This window comes from Cetorhinus maximus, chromosome 24 (assembly GCF_964194155.1).
Source record: "Cetorhinus maximus chromosome 24, sCetMax3.hap1.1, whole genome shotgun sequence".
NCBI classification, from domain to species: Eukaryota; Metazoa; Chordata; class Chondrichthyes; order Lamniformes; family Cetorhinidae; genus Cetorhinus; species Cetorhinus maximus.
The window spans coordinates 46,806,041-46,828,624 of NC_135902.1; the positions used below are offsets into that span (position 1 = coordinate 46,806,041).

The 22,584-nt window shown below is 39.1% G+C and overlaps 1 protein-coding gene across 3 annotated transcripts in view; it reads left to right on the forward strand.

Annotated features, from left to right (window-relative positions):
* The window catches only part of rptor (regulatory associated protein of MTOR, complex 1), a 427,059-nt gene that overhangs the window by 295,988 nt on the left and 108,487 nt on the right, over positions 1 to 22,584 (forward strand). For all 3 annotated transcript variants that reach the window (XM_078571169.1, XM_078571168.1, XM_078571170.1), the window contains 7 exons: positions 2,659 to 2,733; positions 4,656 to 4,721; positions 6,673 to 6,864; positions 11,484 to 11,624; positions 15,535 to 15,655; positions 18,069 to 18,209; positions 22,264 to 22,422. In XM_078571169.1, the coding sequence (XP_078427295.1) occupies positions 2,659 to 2,733; positions 4,656 to 4,721; positions 6,673 to 6,864; positions 11,484 to 11,624; positions 15,535 to 15,655; positions 18,069 to 18,209; positions 22,264 to 22,422 (895 nt within the window). The remainder of the gene's footprint in view (positions 1 to 2,658; positions 2,734 to 4,655; positions 4,722 to 6,672; positions 6,865 to 11,483; positions 11,625 to 15,534; positions 15,656 to 18,068; positions 18,210 to 22,263; positions 22,423 to 22,584) is intronic.

A 22,584-nucleotide genomic window follows, 5' to 3' on the forward strand; every position in this document is an offset into this window, starting at 1 on the left:
GTCAAAGTACAAAACAAAATTGCAGCCGTAGTAAACATAGAAACTGGGAGCAGGAGAAGGCCATTTGGCCCTTACACTTACTTTGAGGAAATTTTGAACTTGTGTAAACTAATCCTGCCCTTGTTTGACAATAACCTTAAACGTGCAGCTTTTGGCACCACCTCCTCCTGCAGTCGTCCTTTCCAAAATTAGATTTTGAAAATGGAAAACCAGAAAAATAAATATTAAATATAATTTAATTGTTGATTTGAAATGTAATGTTATCCAAGTTTGATAAAATTTTTGAAATGTGGGTCACACCAGATGGTAAGGACAATTTTTGCATAAGATCTGAATTATTTCTTCCTTAAAAGCACTAACTGATCTAGACTGCTCAGATCTGATCTTTGTCCCTGTAAGGTTTAGCAACATTCTCGCCTGTAAATCATCTTGGTTTCAGGCATTGTTGCTTTGTACCATTTAGGTGGTAGCAGTTTGTTGAGTTCTTCTTTATTTGGTTCTTGGAATAAAGGGAAAGATGGCCAGTGTTTAATAGTTTTAGCTGGTAAAAGAGAGATAAGAGCTTTCAGTTGTTTTGCTTGGCCACATCATCCAAAGGCATGGCATTAGTTTTCACATGGACAATAATGGTACCCAGTTCCACCTCCCTCAACGACTTCACTGTTGCTAAAATATCAGACTGCTCATCTGATATCCAGTACTGGATGAGTAGAAATTTCCTCCAATTAAACATTGGGAAGATTGAAGCCATTGTTTTCAGTCCCTGCTCCAAACTCTGTTCCCTCACTACTGATTCCATCCTTCTCCCTGGCAACAGTCTAAGATTAAGCCAGCGTGTTCAGAAGCCTTGGTGTCATACTTGAACCTGAGATGAGCTTCTGACCTCATATTTGTGCTATCTCTAAGACCGCCTATGTCCACCTCTGTAGCATTGCTTGCCTTTGCCCCTGTCTCAGCTCAATTGCTGCTGAAACCCTTATTCATGGTTTTGTTACTTCTAGAGTTGAATATTCCAATGCACTCCTGGCTGGTTTCCCACATGCCACCCTCCATACACTTGAGGTCATCCAAAGCTCTATTGCCTGTGTCTTGGCTCGCAGCAAATCCCATTCCCCTATCACCCCTGAGCTCGCTGACCTACAAGGCTCCCCATCAAGCAACGTCTTGATTTTAAAGTTCTCACTCTTGTTTTCAAGTCCTTCCATGGCCTTTGCCCCTCCCAAACTATGTGATCTCCTCCATCCCCAGATGACTATGCTGCTCTAATTCTGGCCTCATAATTGTGATGACCATATCTTAAGTTGCCTAGACACCAAACTCTGGAGTTCCTCCCGCTCTACTCTCTTTCCTCCTCTAAGACACCTTCTTAAAACCTTCCTCTTTGACCAGCTTTTGGTCGTCTGACCTGATATCTCCTTATGTGGCTTAGTGTCATATTTTGTTTTATAATCCTCCTGTGAAGCATCTTGGGATGTTTGATTAGATTAAAGGCGTTATATAAATATAAATTGTTTATGCATTTTATGCTAATTATTAACCTACATGTTATAAGCATTAGGCAGGCATGCAGGTTTATGGCATATTCTGTATAAATACGATTTATGCCCTTGAACACCTGGTCATTCGCACAGCAAACATAAATTGAAACTGTTCACACTTAAAATTAATTTTTTCATCATTGGCAACCTCTGATTTTTGGACTTAAGCATTTTCTTTAATTAAATTTTATGAAATGTTAAGATAATGTAGTGAGCACAAACAGAGTCGCTATGTGAGTTAATTCATCTATCAATGCTAATTAGTGTAGTTGTTTCCTTAAGTGTTAAGGAAAAATAAATACCTCGTCGGGGAACATCTAACTGTATTTTACATTGTGGTTATTGCCCTCTGGTTTTGTTAGTCTTTTTCAATGTACAATAATAGGAACCTTTGCAAATTAAAAGAAAAGCTCTTGTGCCTCCATTCCTCAGCTTCATATTTTAAACATTTTGTGTTACTTTTCATTAAATAAGTAATGAAGTTCAAGAACATGAAAAATGTGCATCCAGTGATGTGGGAACCCATAGGGAGTTGAAAGTGATTTCTCTGATTCAGCACCTTTAATCACATAAAAATTCAACATTGTAGCTTAAATGAGTTATGTTATTCACTATGTCCATTTTGACTGTGGCTTGAACCTTATTATATTCCAGTGCACGATAGCTATAAGCGAATAACCTAAAATTCTGAGGAAATAACTCTAATTAGTTTGGAGTTATTGTCAAGATAAATATTACCCAATGTGCCTTATAACTTCATGAAACATAATTGTTCTTTCACTGGTTATTTTATTACAGTTAACTATATAGGTCATTCATAATGATCAGGGAATTTATTATGAGCATCCTGTGACTTGATAAAATTGCATTGGTATCAGTTATAATAAGCAAATCATGAGCACTAATAGCCTTTCAAAACAAACAGTCATGATTTTCTCTCTCTCCCAACATTTGTGGGAGCAGGCTTTTCACTCAGGTTAAATAGTCTGTGCATGGCACCCCCATAACATAGGGGAGAACTCGATAATTATTTATGGTTATAATTAAACAATAGCTTTATCAAGCTAGAATTGTTTTGCGTCTAGACCTAATAATAAAATTACTATTTTTAATTTTTCAGTCTTGCCAGGCCGACTTGGTGAAAGACAATGGTCACAAGTACTTCCTTTCTGTTCTGGCAGACCCATACATGCCGGTGAGTTATTTTCTGTATATTAGAAAACAATGCATTCTTTTCTTTTAAAATTGAGCTTTCTTGAGCGAATTAGCACTTTGAAGCTTTCTACTTAAGTTTTCGGGTATTGTGTATTATTGCACGATACACATCAGACTAAACGTGTGGCCTTAAGCCATATCCGAAACGGTAACTCCATAGGACAAACAAATTGTGATTTGCTGAGAAAACCACAATGTAAATTAGCAGTCAAATTTGTATTTGAATAATTGTAAATCAGAAGTAGTCGTAAAAGAGACATTGCATTTGTATAGCGCCTTTCGTTGTTCCACGGTGGTCCTAAAGGTCTTCACAGCCAATGGATCACTTTTGAAATGCAGTCAGTTACATAAGTGCAAGTGGTATCCAAATTGTGCAAAACAAGGTCCAATAAACAACTGTAGGAGAAATAACCAGAGAATCTACCTTGGTGCATTGACTGAGGGATAAATGTTGGAAAAGACGCAGAGAAACCCCTGCTCTTTTTCCAGTTGTGCCATAAGATCCTTTACATTTGCCTCAGAGGGTGGAGTAGGACTCGGTTTAATGTTTCATTCAAAAACCAGTCCCTCCGACAGTGCAGCACTCCCTCATCACTGCATTGGGATATCAGTCTAGATTATGTGCTGAAGTTTCTGGAATGGGATTTGGACAAAACTCTGATAAAGTGTGAGATCATCCACCTCGGACCCGAGAAAAGCGAATTTGAATATCATCTTAATTGTGAGAGATGAGGAGCTGGAGGGAAGCGAAGGGATTTGGGTGTCCATGTACATAAATCACAAATGTGCTAAAATGGTCACTTTAGCTTAAAGGGTTAAATTAGGAGGATAGGTTGCATCAATTTGGTTTGTATTCTCTTGAGTTTAGAAGGCTGAGGGGTGATTGAATAGAGGTGTTTAAAAATGATAGTGATTCAATAGGATATATTCAAAGGGTCTAAGGAGGTACAATCTCCAAATTGGAGCTAGGCCACTTAGCAGCAAAATGAGGAAGCTTTTTTTTTATACACAAGGTGGTGGAATTCTGGAAATCCCCAAAAGACTTTGGCTGCTGAGACAACTAAATATTTTTAAGACTGAGATTTAAGGATTTTTGTTCGGTAGAAGTACCAAGGGCTACAGAACAAAGGCAGATAAATGGAGTTGAGGCACGCACCAGCCATGATTTAATTGAATAGCAGAACATGTTTGAAGAGCTGAATGGCCTACTCCTGTCCCTAGCCTATATTTCGGTGTAACCCAAAGCGTCACAGAGGTGAGTGTGCTATAGTTAGGCCAAGATTGATACCTTAATATTATCGATAGTTAAACAGCCGAATATATGGCAGTTTATGAAGCAGAGTTGGTTGAAGCTACTGAGGTGCTACAATGCTGCAGCTTGCAGAATGGTGTAACTACAGCATGACAGGTGTGCATAAGCAATTCCCGGTATAAATCTGGGCGCAGGTTTTAAAATGGGAGGCAAGTATGATTAAAAAGATAACAGAAAATACGATTTTGTAGACCGATCCTGGGAAGATGGTTCTTCTGGGGAGTCTAGGAGTCACAGCCTTAGAATAAGTATTTGGTCATTTAGGAATGAGGTCAAGAGAAATGTCTTCTCTCAAAGGACTGTGTGGATCTTTACCCCAGAAAGCTGTGGATGCTCAGCCATTGTATTCAGGACAGAGATAATTAGATATTTTGTCACTAAGCGAATTAAGGAATATGGGGATAGTTCGGAGAGATGGAGTTGAGGTAGAAGATCAGCCATGATCACAATGAATGGTGGAGCGAGCACGAAGCTCCAAATAACCTACTCCTATCTCTTATCTTCTTACACAAGCTTTGCATTTGCTGTCCTGAATTTCCCTATTGCTGCTTTATGTAGCTATGCTAATTTGAGGTTTTCGTTTTGTCCAGGCTGAACACAGAACGATGGCGGCTTTTATTTTAGCTGTCATTGTCAATAGCTATAATACAGGACAGGTAAGTAGCATTTAATATTTTTATCTGCTATGTGTAACATTTTATGTATTCATTAAATATATATCATAGTAGCTATTAACCAATGAGGAGAAAATTAACTAGTAACCAATGAGGAGAAAATTAGCTAAGTGTTTTCCTTTTCAATTGGTGATCTACCTTTGCTACATTTTAGTTATTCGCCAATCATTTTAGGGAAAAAGATTTCTTCTAATTTGAAGTCTCTCCTCTGTCAAATTGTGTAAACTTTTTAAAGAAAAACAAGATATGGAATTCGACAGTTTTTCGCTAACCCACAAAAAATATCTCAATTTATCACATAAGAAACCCCATTAACATGATCATTTTACTTCACATTTGGCTGCCACATCTTCCCTGAACCTTTCCACAGCATAATGTATTCTGCCTATTAATTTTCTGGACCCTGGATGCAATCCTCTTTACCCCCTTGTCAAGTGCATCCTGCTCCCTGTGTACATCAAGGTAAAATATGTATTAAACATGTCTGACAGTGTCTACCATTTCAAGGATCCACTGAATTTCTAGTAGAGACACTCTCAGAAGCTATTGCATTCTTCTCCCCTTTATCTCAAAGGCACCATCATGCAATGACTTCATTTGCTCTTTACTGAAGTACAAGTAGGAATATGTTTGTCTGCTTCGTCCACATGTCTAAGCTGACCATAGTTTGGAACAACAAATAGCCAGAGCACCAATGCACAACCAAAGGAATTTAGTTCCCCAGTCCCTCTTCATCTCTCAGAGCTTTCCTCTCGAGATTTTGCTAGGTGTTTCTGTAGCTTGTTTCCACCCCTTCACCTGTGCTTGTGCCCTACCTCCAAGTTATGGAAAGAGAGAGCGAGAGACCCCTGAGTGAGGAGGAGATGGAGGAAGACCCCCCCCCAGCTCAAGCAGTCGATATCATCACCCTAGAGGTTCTTGCATGTGGACCTCGTCAATTCTATAAATTCATAAATGTGGCCTTCAGTTTTGAAATGTGGGCTTCATCAGTTAGCTTTCTAAATGTGTTCTCCTGTTACTTATCCTATAAGTTGCTAAATTTATTTCCAGTTACCTTAGCGTATTTTTTCTGTAAAAACCTGAAAACTGCACCGCAAGCTCATTCGGTTAAAAGTTGGAATATTTTTCCAAATTCCCATGGCAAATTGCTATTCTTTTGGTTCCTTTTTGAGTTTTGATTCTCTAAGGCATCAGATTTTGATATTCTGCTGCACAGTTTGATTCCTGAAACCCTGGACACTGAACATTTGGAGGTCAGCACCACGACCCTGTGAAAAGCGCACAACCCAAACCAGAGTGCGTGCACCCTCTCTCTAAGAGCCATGTGACCAGTCCAGGGTTTTTAATCTAGTACTGAGATGTGACACTGTGCCCAAGCAACGATGAAGTTGAGCAGTGCTTCCCTACAGTGTTCACGGATTGGCCTGCCAGAGGGTAACTGGTGGATGGCAGAACAGAAATGTGTAAGTAGTCAGTACTATACCTGCCACTCCCGACCTTTGCCTCTCTGCTGTCACCTGGCCCCAGTCACACCATCTGTATTTGAGATGAAACACAATGAGGCTTCCATGGGCTCTGCGCTGCGTGACAGAGAAATATGGTGGCAGATGAGTATCGAAGAAAACAATTTTTAATCGATGCGAATGTTGTGTATAAAATCAAATGATTTGATATTTTCAAAAGTCAGCTAGTGCAGATTTATTCTGGCAGCACAAAATTCAAGGGGGTCGATTGTAGGTTTGCTACATCTCGCATCTCAGTAGTCCCGTCAATACTTTAGTTAGTTTTGTTGGTCTTTGGCCATAACAAGTTTGAGATTTCTAAGTGAAAACTGCCCATGTGGAAAACCAAAAGTTCCCATGACCATTATAAATGAGCATGCAGTGTTCTACGCGTAACCATCTACGCCTATCTTTGCCATTTTTTTTTGTAGGAAGCCTGTTTACAGGGAAATCTGATCGCAATCTGCTTGGAGCAGCTGAATGACCCCCATCCTTTACTGCGACAGTGGGTAGCTATTTGTTTGGGGCGCATCTGGCAGAACTTTGATGCTGCTCGCTGGTGTGGTGTGAGAGACATTGCGCATGAGAAGTTGTACAGTCTTCTCTCTGATCCCATACCTGAGGTAAACTGTCCTAGACCTGTTATTTCTTGCAATATGTTAATTCACAACAACAGAGAATTGGAGCAAGTGAGACACTTTGCCAGTGCCCAGATCCTTATAATTTGTAATCTTTTTGTTTTCATTTTGTTGCCAGCTCTTATAATATATTTCATTGTATCATAATTTGGGATAAGTATGACGAATCGTTTCAACCCAAATTGCATGCTATTAGGTGTGCATATGGTTCCATTTTAGTTCCAAACTGAAATTTGCAAGGTTGGGACCTATTGGCAACAGATACAACTCAATGGCTATTTGTTTCTTATTTGCTCAGAAAGATAACCTTTTGCTGAATTTTTCAATAATTCTTTTTTTGTGTGTGACTATGTTCATGATAAGCCTGATGTGAATCAATTCATGTTTATCAAATCTGATCACCCTTGTACCTATAACTGCAACTTTTCACTGTGCAGTATACAGACAGTTGTGAAATGAAGCCTCTGTGTAGCTGATAACATATAACTATTAAACTATTACCTGCTGCAATTGAACGAGGTGTAAGCTTTTGCTTGCATTAGATTGGATCCAAAATGGAAAGTCAGTGAAATACCGTGCTCTTCAGTGCATTGTGTGTACTGTAGCAATGGAAACAGCTGTGCTGATTCACAACATAACATAATCCCTTAGGAAATCCCTCAAGGATGTACTGAATGAAGATTTACTATCTTTTGACAGTTTAACAAGTGGGCTTTTCATTAGCACTCTAATGTATTTTGCAATTCTTGCCCTAAAGCTGTATAAATCAGTGATGTCACAGTAAATCAGATGCTTTCCTCTGGATTAAAATTAAGTGAGAGAATGTGGCACCAGGTGTTTGATATGTCACCAGTGTTCTATGACATAATGCAATTTGGAGCATTTCATTCCTCCATCTTTTCTCTGCCACTAATTTGTGATGGACTACAGTTTTCACAGATGGCAGTTATCCTTTGACATCTTGTCCAAGTGGCTATTCTATCTATTTGTGGGCCTGTTGAATGTTGTCAAGATAATTCATCTCTTGGTGGGATCACAGCCAATACAGTTTCGTGCACACAAGTTCACTGTCCAGGAAGAATCACTGAAAGTTTTTTGGTCTTTTGGGATGCTGAGGCAAATTGTAGATTCCGTTGGTGGTAAGAAGGAATGAACTTGCATTTATCTGGTACCTTTAATGACCTTCAGGACTTCACAGCCAACAAAGTACTTTTGAAGTGTATTTACTATCGTAGAGCAATGCAGCAGCAAATTGTGCACCGCAAGGTCCTACAAGCAGCACCAAGATAAATGACTAGTTGATGTGTATTGATGTTGGTGGAGGAATGAACTTCCCAGGCTCCTCTTTGAACAATGCTGTAGGATCTTCTACAGGGTCATGGTTCAAGATCTTATCGAAAGATGGCACTCATGACAATGTGACATTGTCTCTATACTGCATTGGAAATGTCAGCATAGGTTAGGTACTCAAGTCTCGAGGGAGGCTTGAACTCACGACATTTGACTCATGGGCGAGGGTGCTGCTAATAAGTCAATGCTCACATCTTTAGTCTAAAATATAAGTGAATATTTTTTTCACATAACCCAAAAAAAGCTGAAGTTCATGTATTTACTTTGAAATTTTGAAAATACTATATATACTCGATTAATGGTCGATCTTGTGTATAAGTCGACCCCTGACCTTTCGCCAGAAAGTTCAAACTCTTTGAACTTGCCACCTGCTCGCCCTTGAATTAAAACTCCCTGGTGCAAATCTATTCATTGATAGAGTAGCACACCATTGAAGGCGGCTGTTCAGCTCCTTGTGTCTGTGCACGTCAATGCATGATGCCAAGGCTACCACCTCACTGGTACGCGCTACGCTCCTGCCAATCCCACCCTCCAATATGGCAACATGGCATCAAGACGGTGCGGCAGATACACTGCCCAGATCAAAGTTAAAATTGTTGAGAGTGCAAAGGAAACAAATAGTTGCGCAGCAACTAGAGAATTCAAGATATCGGAGAAGAACTTTAGAGATTGGAGGGTGCTCTTTACACAGCTTATGCTCCTTTTGCACTACCTTTGAGGGCAGGGTTGGTGGGAACAGTCTCTGACCTGGCAATTATGCCATAGCAAAACAATGGGACCCTTCGAAACTATTGCTTGAGTAAAATCCGATTCCCTGCTTTTTGCCTAAAAATTTAACCTTAGAAACTTGACTTTTACACAAGTATGTATGATTTAAAAAAAAACATGTTTGTGTCCACTATTCCTTTTAACGTTCAACAAACTGACGTACAAATCTGATGTTCCTTTGGAATACTAAATGTCAGTTGGGACTCAATTAGGAGCAATCTTGCATCCGATTTGGACATTTCAGTGCTACACTGTCGCTGGTGCTAAATTTTGGATGAGATATTCATTTGAGGCCTGACCTGCCCCTTCGGGTGGATAGCACAATTTCGAAGAAGAGCAGAGGAGTTCTTCCTGGTGTTCTAGTCAGTTTTTACTCCTCAACCAACATCACATCAAAAGAAAAAAATCTGATTATTGTCGCATTGCTGTTTGTAGGATCTTGCTGTGTGCATGTTCATTAACTGTTGTGTTTCCTACATTACAACATGGATGCACTTGGAAAAAATACCTCATTTGCAGTAAAATGCTTTGGGATATCCTGAAAGGTGCTAATTGAATGCAAGTTTTCTTTCTTTACAGTACATCTCTGTTATGCACAGTACTATCCACATTTCAACCAGTTCATCACTCATAGACAGACAATGCAAAACTTAGGACCTTTGCAAAATAAGGGCTTTCAATTGTAAGTACATGATTACTGAAGAAAGGTTTCTGCACCTTTTTGAAACATGTATGTATAAAATAATCCCACTGGAGGATTTTAAAACAGTAGAAATACTGTTTTAAAGTTGGTTAGTTTAAGTGAAGGAGCAACAAACATGCTGGAATGCGTTTAGATAACCCACATCAGGAATACACTAAGTTTAACCCTTATCATGGAAACAATCATCCGGTCCAATGGTTAAATTTAGATTATTTATATCATTGTTTATATCTGAATGGTTCCAGCCAAGTTAGAAGCCCACCTTTCTCATTGATTTCTTGACCTCATTTATTTAAACTTGAAGTTTGTTTATACCTGGAATTGTAAAGTTGTTTATAAACAGCTTCTTATTGAGATGCATTGCTAAACCTAGTTGTACCTCTTGACAGCAATTGCTTTTTATAACTGAGGTTACTATCAACCATGTAGTGAGAGCACATATACCTGACTGGGTAGTGAACCAATTGAGTTTTTATGACAAATGTAATTTTTTCTAGTGCTGGATTAATTGAGTTCAGTTTCAGTTTGTTGTGGTGGGATTTGATGACATCTGAGTTGCTAGTCCAGCACCATAAACACTACATTAAACTTAAGTGCTTGCCTTTGAAGCCTTTTTATGCTATTGCACCTGAAGCAGCCTGTGTCCATATGCAGCAAGACCTGGACAATATTCAGGCTTGGGCTGATATGTGGCAAGTAACATTCGCGCCATACAAGTGCCAGGCAATGACCATCACCAAGAAGAGAGAATCTAACCATCTTCCCTCAACATTCAATGGCATTACCATCACTGAAACCCCCACTATCAACATCCCGGGGATACCATTGACCAGAAACTGAACTGGACCATATAAGTACTCTGGCTCCACGAGCAAGTCAGAGATTGGGAACTTTGAGGCCAGTAACTCACCACCTGACTACCCAAAGCCTGTCCACCATCTACAAGGCACAAGTCAAGAGTGAGATGGAATATTCTCCACTTGCCTGGATGAGTGCAGCCCCAACAACATTCAAGAAGCTCGACACCATCCAAAACAAAACAGCCCGCTTGATTGGCAATCCATCCGCCACCTTTAACATTCACTCCCTCCACCACAGACGCACAGTAGCAGCAGTGTGTACCATCTATAAGATGCACTGCAGCACTCACCAAGGTTCCTTCAACAACACCTTTCAAACCTGCAACTTCTACCGCCTAGAAGGACAAGGCATCAGATGCTTGGGAACACCACCAATTGTAAATTTCCCCTCCAAGTCACAAACTATCCTGATTGGAACTATGTCGCTGTTCCTTCACTGTCGCTGGGTCAAAATCCTGGCGCTCCCGCCCCAACAACACTGTGGGTGTTCCTACATCACATGAGGTGCAGCACATCATCACCGCCTCAAGGGAAATTAGGGATGGGCAATAAATGCTGGCCTAGCCAGTGATGCCCACATCCCTGAACAAATTTTTAAAAATTGTCCAATGAATAATTATATATATTTTAATTAATTATATTCGGTTGTAAATGTTCTATCTGAATATAGATTTAAAAACATAACTTTTGCTTTATTTACTCTGTTCCCTGCCTATGATAAACTTCTGAGATTTGTGGATATTTTGGGCACAGCAATATTAAATAATTACAAATCGCTCAGATCTCTGGCAAAACAAAAACTACCTTTTTATAAACCACCCTAATGGCAAAAGTGAAATCTAGTATAGACAGCTGAATCTAAAATTGCAAGTTTTTAAGTTTTTCTTAAGAATTTTAACAAACGTTTCCTTTTTTTTTGGCAGGTGCGTTGCTCTGCTGTCTTTGCTTTGGGTACATTTGTAGGTAACTCAGCAGAGAGAACTGACCATTCCACCACTATTGACCACAATGTAGCAATGATGCTAGCCCAGCTAATAAATGATGGAAGTCCGGTTGTTAGGAAGGTGGGTGTTCATTGTCTTTTGTTTTTGCCTTCTGGATAAAAAATATTCCACTAAAAATCACTCCCTTTGCCACTTTAACTTTGGAAGAAAAGAGAATTGCTTCAGAATCTTGAGGCAGTTTGATATCATTAGTTACAGGTACACCAGAGTGCCTACCACTGCCTACAGTGTTGTTGCTCAATCTTCCAGAGTCTTGAGAACAGAAGTGCGGAAATCGGGTTGTTGGGGCTCAGCAACACACTAGTAGGAAGGAGAGGGATACACTCTGAAGTTACAACTACCTACTTGATCTGCGCATTCCTGGAATCCAACCAGAATTGTGAAAGCACCTTTTGCATTTATATATGTTTCCATTATAAGACATAGAATTTTTGTATCTTTGAGATGCAAAGGAAATGTGGACCAACACTGATTCATGCTATTGAGTTTACTACATTGTGTTTAGCTAAGGCACTGATTAATTTGACACATGCAACTTTTGCCCTTTTTGTTTCTGTTTCTGTTTCTGTTGTTTTTGCTTAGTTTTGAATCGTTTAAAACACATTCATTAAAAGTCAGCAGTTTGCTGTGGATGAGATGTTTGGTTTGTAGCCACTGTGCCTCACTGATAATAAGCAAGTATATCGTCAGGGCAAGCTGTGGAAGAAAGTTGTCCAAAGTGAATGAAGTTATAGAGTCCTTATGTCACAGATGGAGGCCATACAGCCCATTAAATCCGTGCTGGCTCTCTGTAGAACAATCCTGGCAATTCTGTTCCCCCGTACTATTCCTGTATATAACCTGTCGGTTACAATCATGTTAAATTGCAAACTGAAATATATGTTTACAGTCCTCATTGATACCCTGTGGTCTTTGTGTCAACAGAATATTGATATTGTTTCGCTGATCATTTTGTCTGACACAGACCAGCCTTGAAAGGAGGTGTTTGTTCTTCGTAGGGATTGTATTTATGCTGATTCTTGCATCGTCTTGCTGTGAAATGAGCTGGTAAACAATGCTTTGCAAAATCACACTTGCATAATTTGCCCATAGATTATATCCCATTGAGGAATATATTGCATTTTCTTTGAAAGTGCTTCACCATAAGTTTTGCTAGAAGAATTCAAATAGATTTGATTTCAACATATTGCTTGCCTCTGCAGCTAATTCTATTAATGAATAAACTTGCCTAATAGCTTGAAAACTAAGCTAACTATTAGAAGTGTCATCTGGTATGGCTGATATCTTCTTTTGGAAGTGTCTGAGGCAGAATGGAATCCTGTAAGCTGTGCAGTAATGGGTTTACAATAAAGGGAACTGCAGCTTATGCTGATCACAATGGTCATAAACAGCTGGAAAAATGGCAAATTCATGAAACCCACTATTATTAGTGCATGGATACATCATGTATTGCTGGACGATTAGCTTTGACAAATCCACAAAATTAGTATCGCAGCGTGAACCTCCCGATTGTGTCAGATCCACAGATCTTAAATAGATTTGTGGCATTAATACAAAATAATCACACTGCAGCAATTTGGAACTTGTAATTCATATTGTAAGCATCCTTTTAATGATGTGATTTATTTTCCTGACATGGCACTCAACTTTGAAGGCCCAGAAAGGGAAGAGTAAAACTGGAGTATCACTTCTGTAGGTAGCAAATTTTTCCTAAAAGTGTTGTAAATTTTAATTTTTCTCTTAGTTTTCCTTTCTGTCTATTTCTCTCTTAATCTACTATTACCCCCTCTTTATTTCACTTCCTGTATCTAATTGATGCTATTCACCCTATTTCTTTCTCTGTTGCTCTCTCTGTTTCTTTCTCTATCCTTAAGTTTCATTGGACGAGGAGATAGATCATAGGACCCAATACCCCAAGGTTCCAGGTGCCCCATTCACTTTGCTGCACTGTTATCAATTTGCAACTCCAGCAATTTGTGGTGCAAAAATAACAAGATCTGCAGGATGATGTAAAAATCCAATTCTTGGCTACGAGATACACCCTTACAACAATTTAGGGGCCATTGGGTTAAATTTCAAATCATGGGGAGCACACGTTTACGTGTGGAAGTTGCCCTTTGCCGTGACAGACAGAAAGAAGCAATAGAGATATTGAAAGATGTTATGTAGTCGAGTGGTTTGGCTTTTTAAGATTAGGACTAATGAATCTGTGGTCAATGTACGCAGATTGCCACGTTGTAATTGGAGTTTCCACATAAAATCTATTGAGTGGCTAGAAAATTGTGGTGGTGGAATGATTGGAGCATGTTTTTAAGCAAATTTGCAAAGTGGTAATGAATTGATGTACAGTTCATTAGGTGAACTGAAGCTTTAGTAGTTGTAACTCAGGTTTGTATAGCAGTCTGTTATCAATATCAGCATATTATCAATTTGGCAAAAATAGTGAAATGTAAAATACATTTCATTATTATAAAATTTTTATATTGAGTAGCAAAGTACAACAAATGTTTTCGAGCAGAATTTTTATTAAATCATTGGCCTCCACTTGACTTTGAGAAGCACAAGAGTTTAGTGATACATAAACAGCTGAAGCATTATAAGCTTAAAGGTTGAATTTCCTCTAAATTGTCACCTGAAACCATATAAATAGTGCGTTTGCAGATTGAGATTAATATGTCGGCCTTGTCGTCACTTGGAGATCATCTGGTGGTGAAGAGGTAATTTTGCCTTTATTAAAATAAGGGAAATGAACCATTTGATTTTGAGTAATACAGACCAGAAAACACCAGGTTTGATCTCTAATCCCTATTGAATTGACTGATCTCAGTCAGGATATTGGTAGGGGCTTTACAATTTTCCCTGTGCTATTGAAGGGGGGGAAATTCTGCCAGACTTCCCAACCTGATGGATACCTAATGACCCGAAACTTGGAAAGTACACGTGTGGATGTTGTATTCTTGACAGATTGGTGTAAACTTTGATGCCCTCCCCAGTCATAGTGGCCTATTGGCACTTAACTGTTATTACATGCCCTTTAGGAATGGCTAGCAGAATGATATACAAGAGGGCTAATGGCATATGTGGTATTGTTTTCCAATGTGAGTCATGACTTCAGATGAGATGAGGGAAGAAATTGTGCAGATCGTTAGGAAACGTATTGTACAACACTGACTAAATGACATTTCAAAAGAATGAATGCCAATATATTGATTTGAAATACAATAAGAGTATTTCCACCCACGGAAACCACAAGGGGACCTGCTAATTTTAAGATAAAAGCAGGTTGCCATGATGCAGATGCAGTGTTCTCAACCAGGAGACATTCCATTGATTTCTGACTCTAATATAAAGTAAATTAGTATCTGTTAGTTTCCTTTACTGTGCCATGTTTTCCTCTCCCCACCCCTTATGTTTTTAATCAAAGTTTTCCTATCAATGTCCAACTGACAAAATAAACTAACAGGACTGTTCATCAATATGCTGACAACAGAGGAACATTCAATTATGTAATTGAGTCCGTTTTTGAAAGGTTAACAAAAATTGAATTTATATCATTGAACTGGACTTTTAATCTATTCTCTTTCTGATGTTTTCCAGTATTTTGTTTCCACTTTTCAGAATACGTGTGGTTTTTTAATTCCTTTTTTGAGATTTAATTTTCTAGTGGGGCTGCTTAATTCCACTTTCATGCTGTGGTGTTTTGAGTGATGGCAGATTTTATCTTGTTACTATTATGTCCTTGCTTCTCCATGATGTGACGAAAGGGTAGAAATGATTTTTAATCTTTTTGCTTCTTGGATCTACAATAGTTATAGCACATTCTATTTGGATTTATGTTACTTGGTGACTTTTTTTTTTGCAGTTGTAACTGCCACTTGTTTTTGGTCAATGACGTAAATCTACATTAGATTATTGAAATTATTCCAAGGTTAATCATTTTCAGCTGACTGATTTGTTTTTTAATTGGCAGGAACTGGTTGTGGCATTCAGTCATCTTGTCGTTCAGTATGAAAGTAATTTCTGCACTGTGGCATTACAATTCATGGAAGAAGAGAAGAACTACTCACTTCCCTCCCCTGCGAATGTGATAGGTATACCTGTTCAGTATGGACTTCTCTGACCGTATAATTCAAATTAAAATCAAAGCAACATGGAAATGGATTTTAAGGGTGTGGTAAATTAAGTCCTGTGCTTTGCTGAAATGAAATGAGTGCAGCTTGCCAAAAATGTTTGTTTTTTAATTGAGCGCTTCTTTTTGAATTCACTTTTGGAATGTGAGCATTGTTGGCAAGGCTGGCATTTACTGGTCACCCCTGGTACAATTGAGTGACTTTGCATGGTCATGCCAGAGGGCAATTAAGAGACCAGGTATGACCAGGCTGGGTAACGGTGGGTGGCAGGTTTCTTTTTCCAACAGTCAAACAGCTTCGTGGCCTTATTACTGTTAGCAGCCTAGATTTCATGCTCAAGTCCTTGAGTGGGGCAAAGCTACAATCACAATGATTGGCATTGAAAGGAATTTCTCTCTTCACATTTCTGAATGTTTCCCTTTATTGAGCCAATCGGAACGTTAACTGCTTTTCTCCCAACAGACGCTGTCAGACCTGCCAGCATTTTCTGCTTTTTCCAAATTTCCAGCATCCACAACGTTTTGCTTTTATTTCATTGATTTCCTGTTCCTTTTGGCCGATGTGTTGCTCCTGCAGCCTGAAACCTTTAGATCCAGAATCTGCTGCTCTGGCTTTACTCTTTTTTTCTGTTTTAGCTTTGGCCACAGAGCCTTCCATTGTTTCAGCCACTACCATCCCCAACCCACCTCCCAAGTGCCACCAAAATCTAGATTGCTCCCCCTAAACATCTCGGCCTTCGTATCTTTCTCCCCAGCTTCAAAAATCTTCTCAAAACTGACATCTTCAGTTCAGTCCCTTGCCCTTTTTCTCAATTGTCCAGTCTCCTGTTCTTCTTGCCTTCAGAAGGCACCTTGGAAGTTTAATTTTGCCCTTTATGAGTTACGTCATATGGTTAACATGGAAAACCACGCATCAAAAACTGGATCACTTTCAGGTTTAGGCAGCAAATGTTCCACCTGCTACCGGATCTCTGGCAGAGGAACCTGGGGAGAGTTGCGTCCTTCTTTGCGCTTAGTTTGTTTTAAGTGGTAGCACCTAAATCCACATGAACTATTTTGAATGGCATGTGGGCGGCATGCAACCTACCATTCTGCTGACACCTTCCAATCTACCAGCCAAATGGAACGTCAAAAATAAATTGCAGTAATGTCCCATGCGACAAAGTTCGGGAAATTTCTAGGTTAATTTTTCTGTTTAAGTATTAACATTTCAAATTCAGCAAAATTGACTTTTATAATTGTCTGTCTTTTGAGACTAATAGCAGACTCGAAGTGTTAATATACCTGCAACAAAATTGAATAAAAGTGCTTCATCTTTCACCAAACTAACAATACCGCGATGAATCTCATTCCTAGGATTAGGAATGCCAGCTGTAGGCAATAAGAAATGGGGTCACTAAATTGAAATATATATATCAGTCTTCAATCTGAATCGTTCAGTGGTACAGCTCTCTTGTACTCTTGAAAAGTATGTACAAAAATTTACCGATCAGTTCTTAACAGATACATTTCTGGGGGTTGGGGTGGGTGGGTTTATGAGTAAATTAATTTGAACCAACTAGTATCTGTTTTAAGTTAAATAGTCCTCATTCTTGAATTTTCTGTCACCTTTCACATTCCTTATAGATTAAATTATTGAACTACACTGTTTAGAAATCTTAATCACTCCGTTATACCAAATAGAATTTTTATTTTCTTTGCCACATTTTAATTTAAGCATTCTATAAGAAGATACTCTGGACTTCGGAGTACCCTGACTTGAACAACTGTTGCCTTGTTTAATCGAGTTTTTGTTTTGAAAAGATGCACATAATGAATGTAATTTTCCAAAAATCGGCTGGGGATTAATCCTCTACATCTGCAGTGATTATATCATACTTGTTCATGTGTGCATGCATGCCACCATCCATTAATGACATGGAGCATAACAGTATTCTGGTGTCCCGCGTAACATCTATTACTTGTTGGAAAATCTAAAATGGCAGGAAATGGATTCCCTACCAAAAAAAATTACAATTCTGTAATCATAATTTTGGGGTTTGGATAGCATTTTTTCTATTTAATTGTTTTCTTAAACAACGTTCCTCTTTCCATTTTGCTCCTAAAAACATTGGCTCTTTGGGTTATGGTTCCATTGGCATCTAATTGCTTTACTGGAACCATCGTCAAGTGCCTCATGGTGTCTACAGGTTTTAGTTTTGGACCATGAGGATGCCCATCTCGACCCCCCCGCCCTCCCATGCACACCCCACCACAAAGAAGTTGTTATTTTAAAAGGACAATCAAAATTGGACAGATTTGATACCTACTTTTAACCATTATCTCTTTAATGCTGCTTATGTTTAATGCTTTATGCTTCATTATTGCACTTCCAGAGCCTGGAAATTTTACACCAGTGCGTGATGGACCAGCCACCCCACGGCTTCGTTCAGTGAGTTCCTATGGGAATATCCGTGCGGCTACTTCGGTGCGGAACTTGAATAAGTCTCTTCAAAATCTAAATTTAAACGAAGAAAGTGAGTACGACTGCAGCCTGTGATAAATGGGTGTTAGTATCAATAATAATTGGCTGGCACAGACTTCCTATGCCTACACAATTAGGTTGCTGTGAATCCTCACAGTGTAGTTTGTAACTACATGATGTTCTGACTTTCATTTAAGAGCTCACCAGATACAATGGTAAAGAATTACAAAATACACTGAATCTGTTCGCTCCTTAGACACAGCAATCACCACAACTGGCTTAACATCCAGAAGAGAATAGGAATAGGAAGAAGGATCAGTGTCCAAATGCAGAACTTTCTATGGCTCATTATCTCGTCTCCCAAATAGGTTCAGTAAACTAAACTGGCCAGTGCTGATCTAATTGAAAACCCACACAGCTTTCATTACGTCATAGACTGGTTGTGTATTTGATTTGAAACTTTGTCAGCAACTTTGTTTGGTTGTGACTACATGCACATTGAAGAGGCTCAGACCCATGATTGAAACTACCAGATGAATCATTCGATGCAGATTTATTCTGTACCCCACTGTAAGGTGGACCAAATATCTGTGCACTTGATTTTTACACAGTGATCCAATTCCATGTGAATTGTTTTAGACAGACCTTTCACTGTAACTTAAACACCTTACCCTTTCTTTGTGCTGTAAGTTTTAAAATCCATTTTCTTTGCTAATGGAAATTTTTATGGATGTATTTGAAGCATTCACTTAGCTATCCGGTCAATGTTTGGAGAATTAATTATGTAAAGCTGAACTGCATTCACATTATATCCATAACATTGATATAACGGAATACCCATATTAACAACCACTCCCTTGATATGCCATTTCATGTGGCCTGTCTGCCTCTATCATGTCAATCGCAGATAAAGGCCATCTCTGATCACTCCACTCTCAACCACCACCACCACCCCCCCCCTCAACTTTTGTGTGTCTGCCCTTGTAAATAAAAGCTCCTCCCTAGGATACTTACAACACTTTCAAATTCCAAACTGTTTAGACATTGGCCTTCCATTCGCCACATTTCTGTAGTTACCGTCCTGCTCAATCATACCCTCACCTCCTCCTTTGATGCCTTTTCCCCATTAAAACCATTACTCTTACTCTCACCCTCATCATTACCCTGACTCCTGCCCAAGGTTTGCAGACTTGAATGTTTATGGCAGACAACAGGATTAGTTATTCATTCCTGCATCATTCTAGAATGCAAAAATAACCCTCAATGCTTTTCTTCACTACAGCCTTCTCCCTGCCCCTTCACCTTCACCAACAAGTGTGAGAAGCCATAGACTTCTTTATCGCTGAGACCATCCTTTGAGCTACTGCTTCCCTCCTTCCCTCTGGCCCACCAGACCTAACTTCCCAAAAGGTTCTCCCCTCCTCTACCCCTGCACTCGCATCTTTTTCTGGTTTCCCTCCTCTCTCCCCTTTTTACCTCTCTGAATTCATCCTGTCCATTGCTTGATCCTATTCCCATCAAACTGCTGACAACCCATCTTCCCTTCTTGGCCCCCGTGTTAGCTGATACCTTAAAATCCTGCTGTTTGCAGCTTTGTGGTTCACTCACCCACACTTTGTACACTGAATCGCGCATCACATGAGCAGTTTTTGCTCATCCGCGGCTTCTTCTCCCTCTCTCTTCTTTCCCCGGGGGAGACAACAGCCATAATGGAGCAGAGACCGGAATGGTTGCAACTGAAGTGCAGCCTGAACGAAGGGATTAACACGGAAATGTCAGAATCTCGCTGCAATAATGGCTGTGTTCATTTTGAAATCTTCACTGATGTATTGCTCAGAGGCTCCCCTGTCTGTCGGATGCAGGTACTGCACCGTAATTTAGAATAGGGTAACTGCTCAAACCAATGCCCCCCCCTGGCATGGCTAGAACCTAATTCAGCCCCATGGAAAAGCATATTCGTTGTTCGCGATTTCGCTATTTGCAATGTTTCGCAGGAACGTAACCCCCGCGAATGGCAGGGCTTTTTATTGTTAAAACTTCCGTCTCCAGCATCCCCTTCACCTTCAAATCTGCAATTATCGTCATTCTCAAGGAACCCACCTTTGACCCCTTTGTCTTTGCGCTTCTTTGTAAAAAAACAAATTGCTTGAAATTATATCTGCTCTCCTATGGGCAGGTATAAATTTTTAAACCGTAGTCATTGTAACCACAGATCTAGGATGAATACATATCAAATCTTTCATGTCATTAATTATCCAAATATTAATGAACCAGAAGCCAACGTAACATTTTACTGATGTTTATGCAAGTGATTAAGACTTCAATGTACAGCCATAAAAATTCTCCATTTGAAAGTAAATAACTTTAAACATTTCTGCAGCACAGGAAAAGCAGCAATAAATTTGACCTTAAGTTACTCAAAATCCTAAATCTGATTTGATCTTGAAAATTTATATGACATAAGTCTTTTTTTATGAAAGGAAATAGAAAGAATTGTGCTCTGGCATATGAAATAAAATAATTCAGCTGTCAGCTTCTGTTGAACCTTTCCAGTATTGAACCTGTTCAGCGAGCCTAGTGCACTCAAAGAGGTATGGTATTTAATGTGCAACGTTACTCTGTATTATCTGATGTTTCAAGTGTTAATTATGAGCTAGTGCTTGATCAATGCAAAAGTAATATCCAGCTATTAAAAAAAAGTTTGTTATTCAGTAATCTTTGCTCATGGTATCTGGTGTGTAAAACTCATACCACCTCACTGAAGTTGTAAATCTAAAACCAATTCATGAATATTCAGTCATATTATGCAGTGCGTTCATTTCTAATTGAGGTTCAGAAAGTTTGTAGAATCTGTTGTTAACACATTTAGTGACACTCCAGAGAAAGCTGGCATCTCCAGCCTGGACCATATGTACCTCTCAATTCAATTTTCCAAGGTATCAACCAACAGAGATTAAAATATGTTGTAATTAGATAATTGTAAAGTGGCATCACTTCATTTTAAAGGGGGCATGTTTTTTGAAACTAAATTTCTTCTGTTTCCTCAAATGTTTAAAGTTAAAAGACTTTCCGCCTGAAAGGGGTATGTTTAACCAGTGCAACATCCCTGTGAATATCATTTTGTTTATGTGCTGTAGGCACAGATAGCCAGTGTCTTAAGAATGGTCCACATTTGAATAGATTTTTCTTTGGTTCGTGCAAGAATGTAACATGTTACTTTTCCCTTCTTCCAACAAGCCTGCATAAGTTTGACAGCTGACGAGCTACTTAATTGCTGGCCAGAGTTCTATAGCACTCTGTAGCATGACGCAGTTTTGGATTTCCACCATTAACAATTTCGAAATTAAAATGACCAAATTTAAAGGGTATTTAGTCATTTATATGGCCCTTCCTACTTTCAAATTTTAGTCATATGCCCTGGACAGGCAGTTCAGAGATGCTTTTACTTTTCCAATGTGCAATGCCAGAAGCAGTGGTCAGATATTTCCCTATTGGGCGAGAGGAAAACTATGCTGGTCACTCTTTTGCATCTCTAAATGAAAAGTTGCAAAGGAAATCTATTTCCATACATTTTATGACAGTTGAGTACAGACTGATATTTGCAAGCAGGTTACCTGCCCAATCTCTCAGCTGCTGATGGAACGAGAGAAAGTTATGAAATAGCATTTGCGATCTTTGGTGAAAAATAACCACTTGGGCAGAGTCCAGCCACACACACAACAGTGCCTTAGGGTGAGTTGCCGCATTTAGCAGTGAAGGGCTAGGGGTACATATGAATGAAGAGTAAAATTATGTCTTAAGCAAATGATGGGAGCAAGGTTTAATTAAATGGAGAGAGAAAAGGCCCGTTATATTTCTATTATCGCAAAATTTCAAATTGTGTTCTCCAGCTTTCAAATAATTTAATCTCGAGTTTCTCAAGTCAATATAAGGATTATCATGTTTTTCTTTGAAATAAAGTGATTGAAAAGTGAATGTCAAAATAACATGCACTGTACAGAGTAGGGGTTATAATCATGGCAGTCAAGCCAGGAAATCATGTATTTAAGTATCATGTTACTAAAGGTGTTTAGTTGTTCTTCATCTTGATTTTCATTCTCTTTCAGCTGGTGGTTCAAACCCTTTCTCTCCTGGGTATCTAAGCACCAGCAGTAGTGCCAGTAGTACCCTGGGAAGCCCTGACAATGATGAGTACATCCTTTCTTTTGAAACCATAGATAAAATGAGGAGAGTCAGTTCCTACAGCTCCTTGAACTCGTTAATAGGTAAGACTTCAGGATACCGATTTCTCACAGGCGGCACTCTTGTTTTCTGTATTCTCTAAGAAGCCATATGCATTCAGAATCTCCATCATGTGTGAAATTTCTTCCCAGGATTAAATTCAAGGGGTGGTTCATTAAATTTAAATAATACTTTCCTCTTCCCTG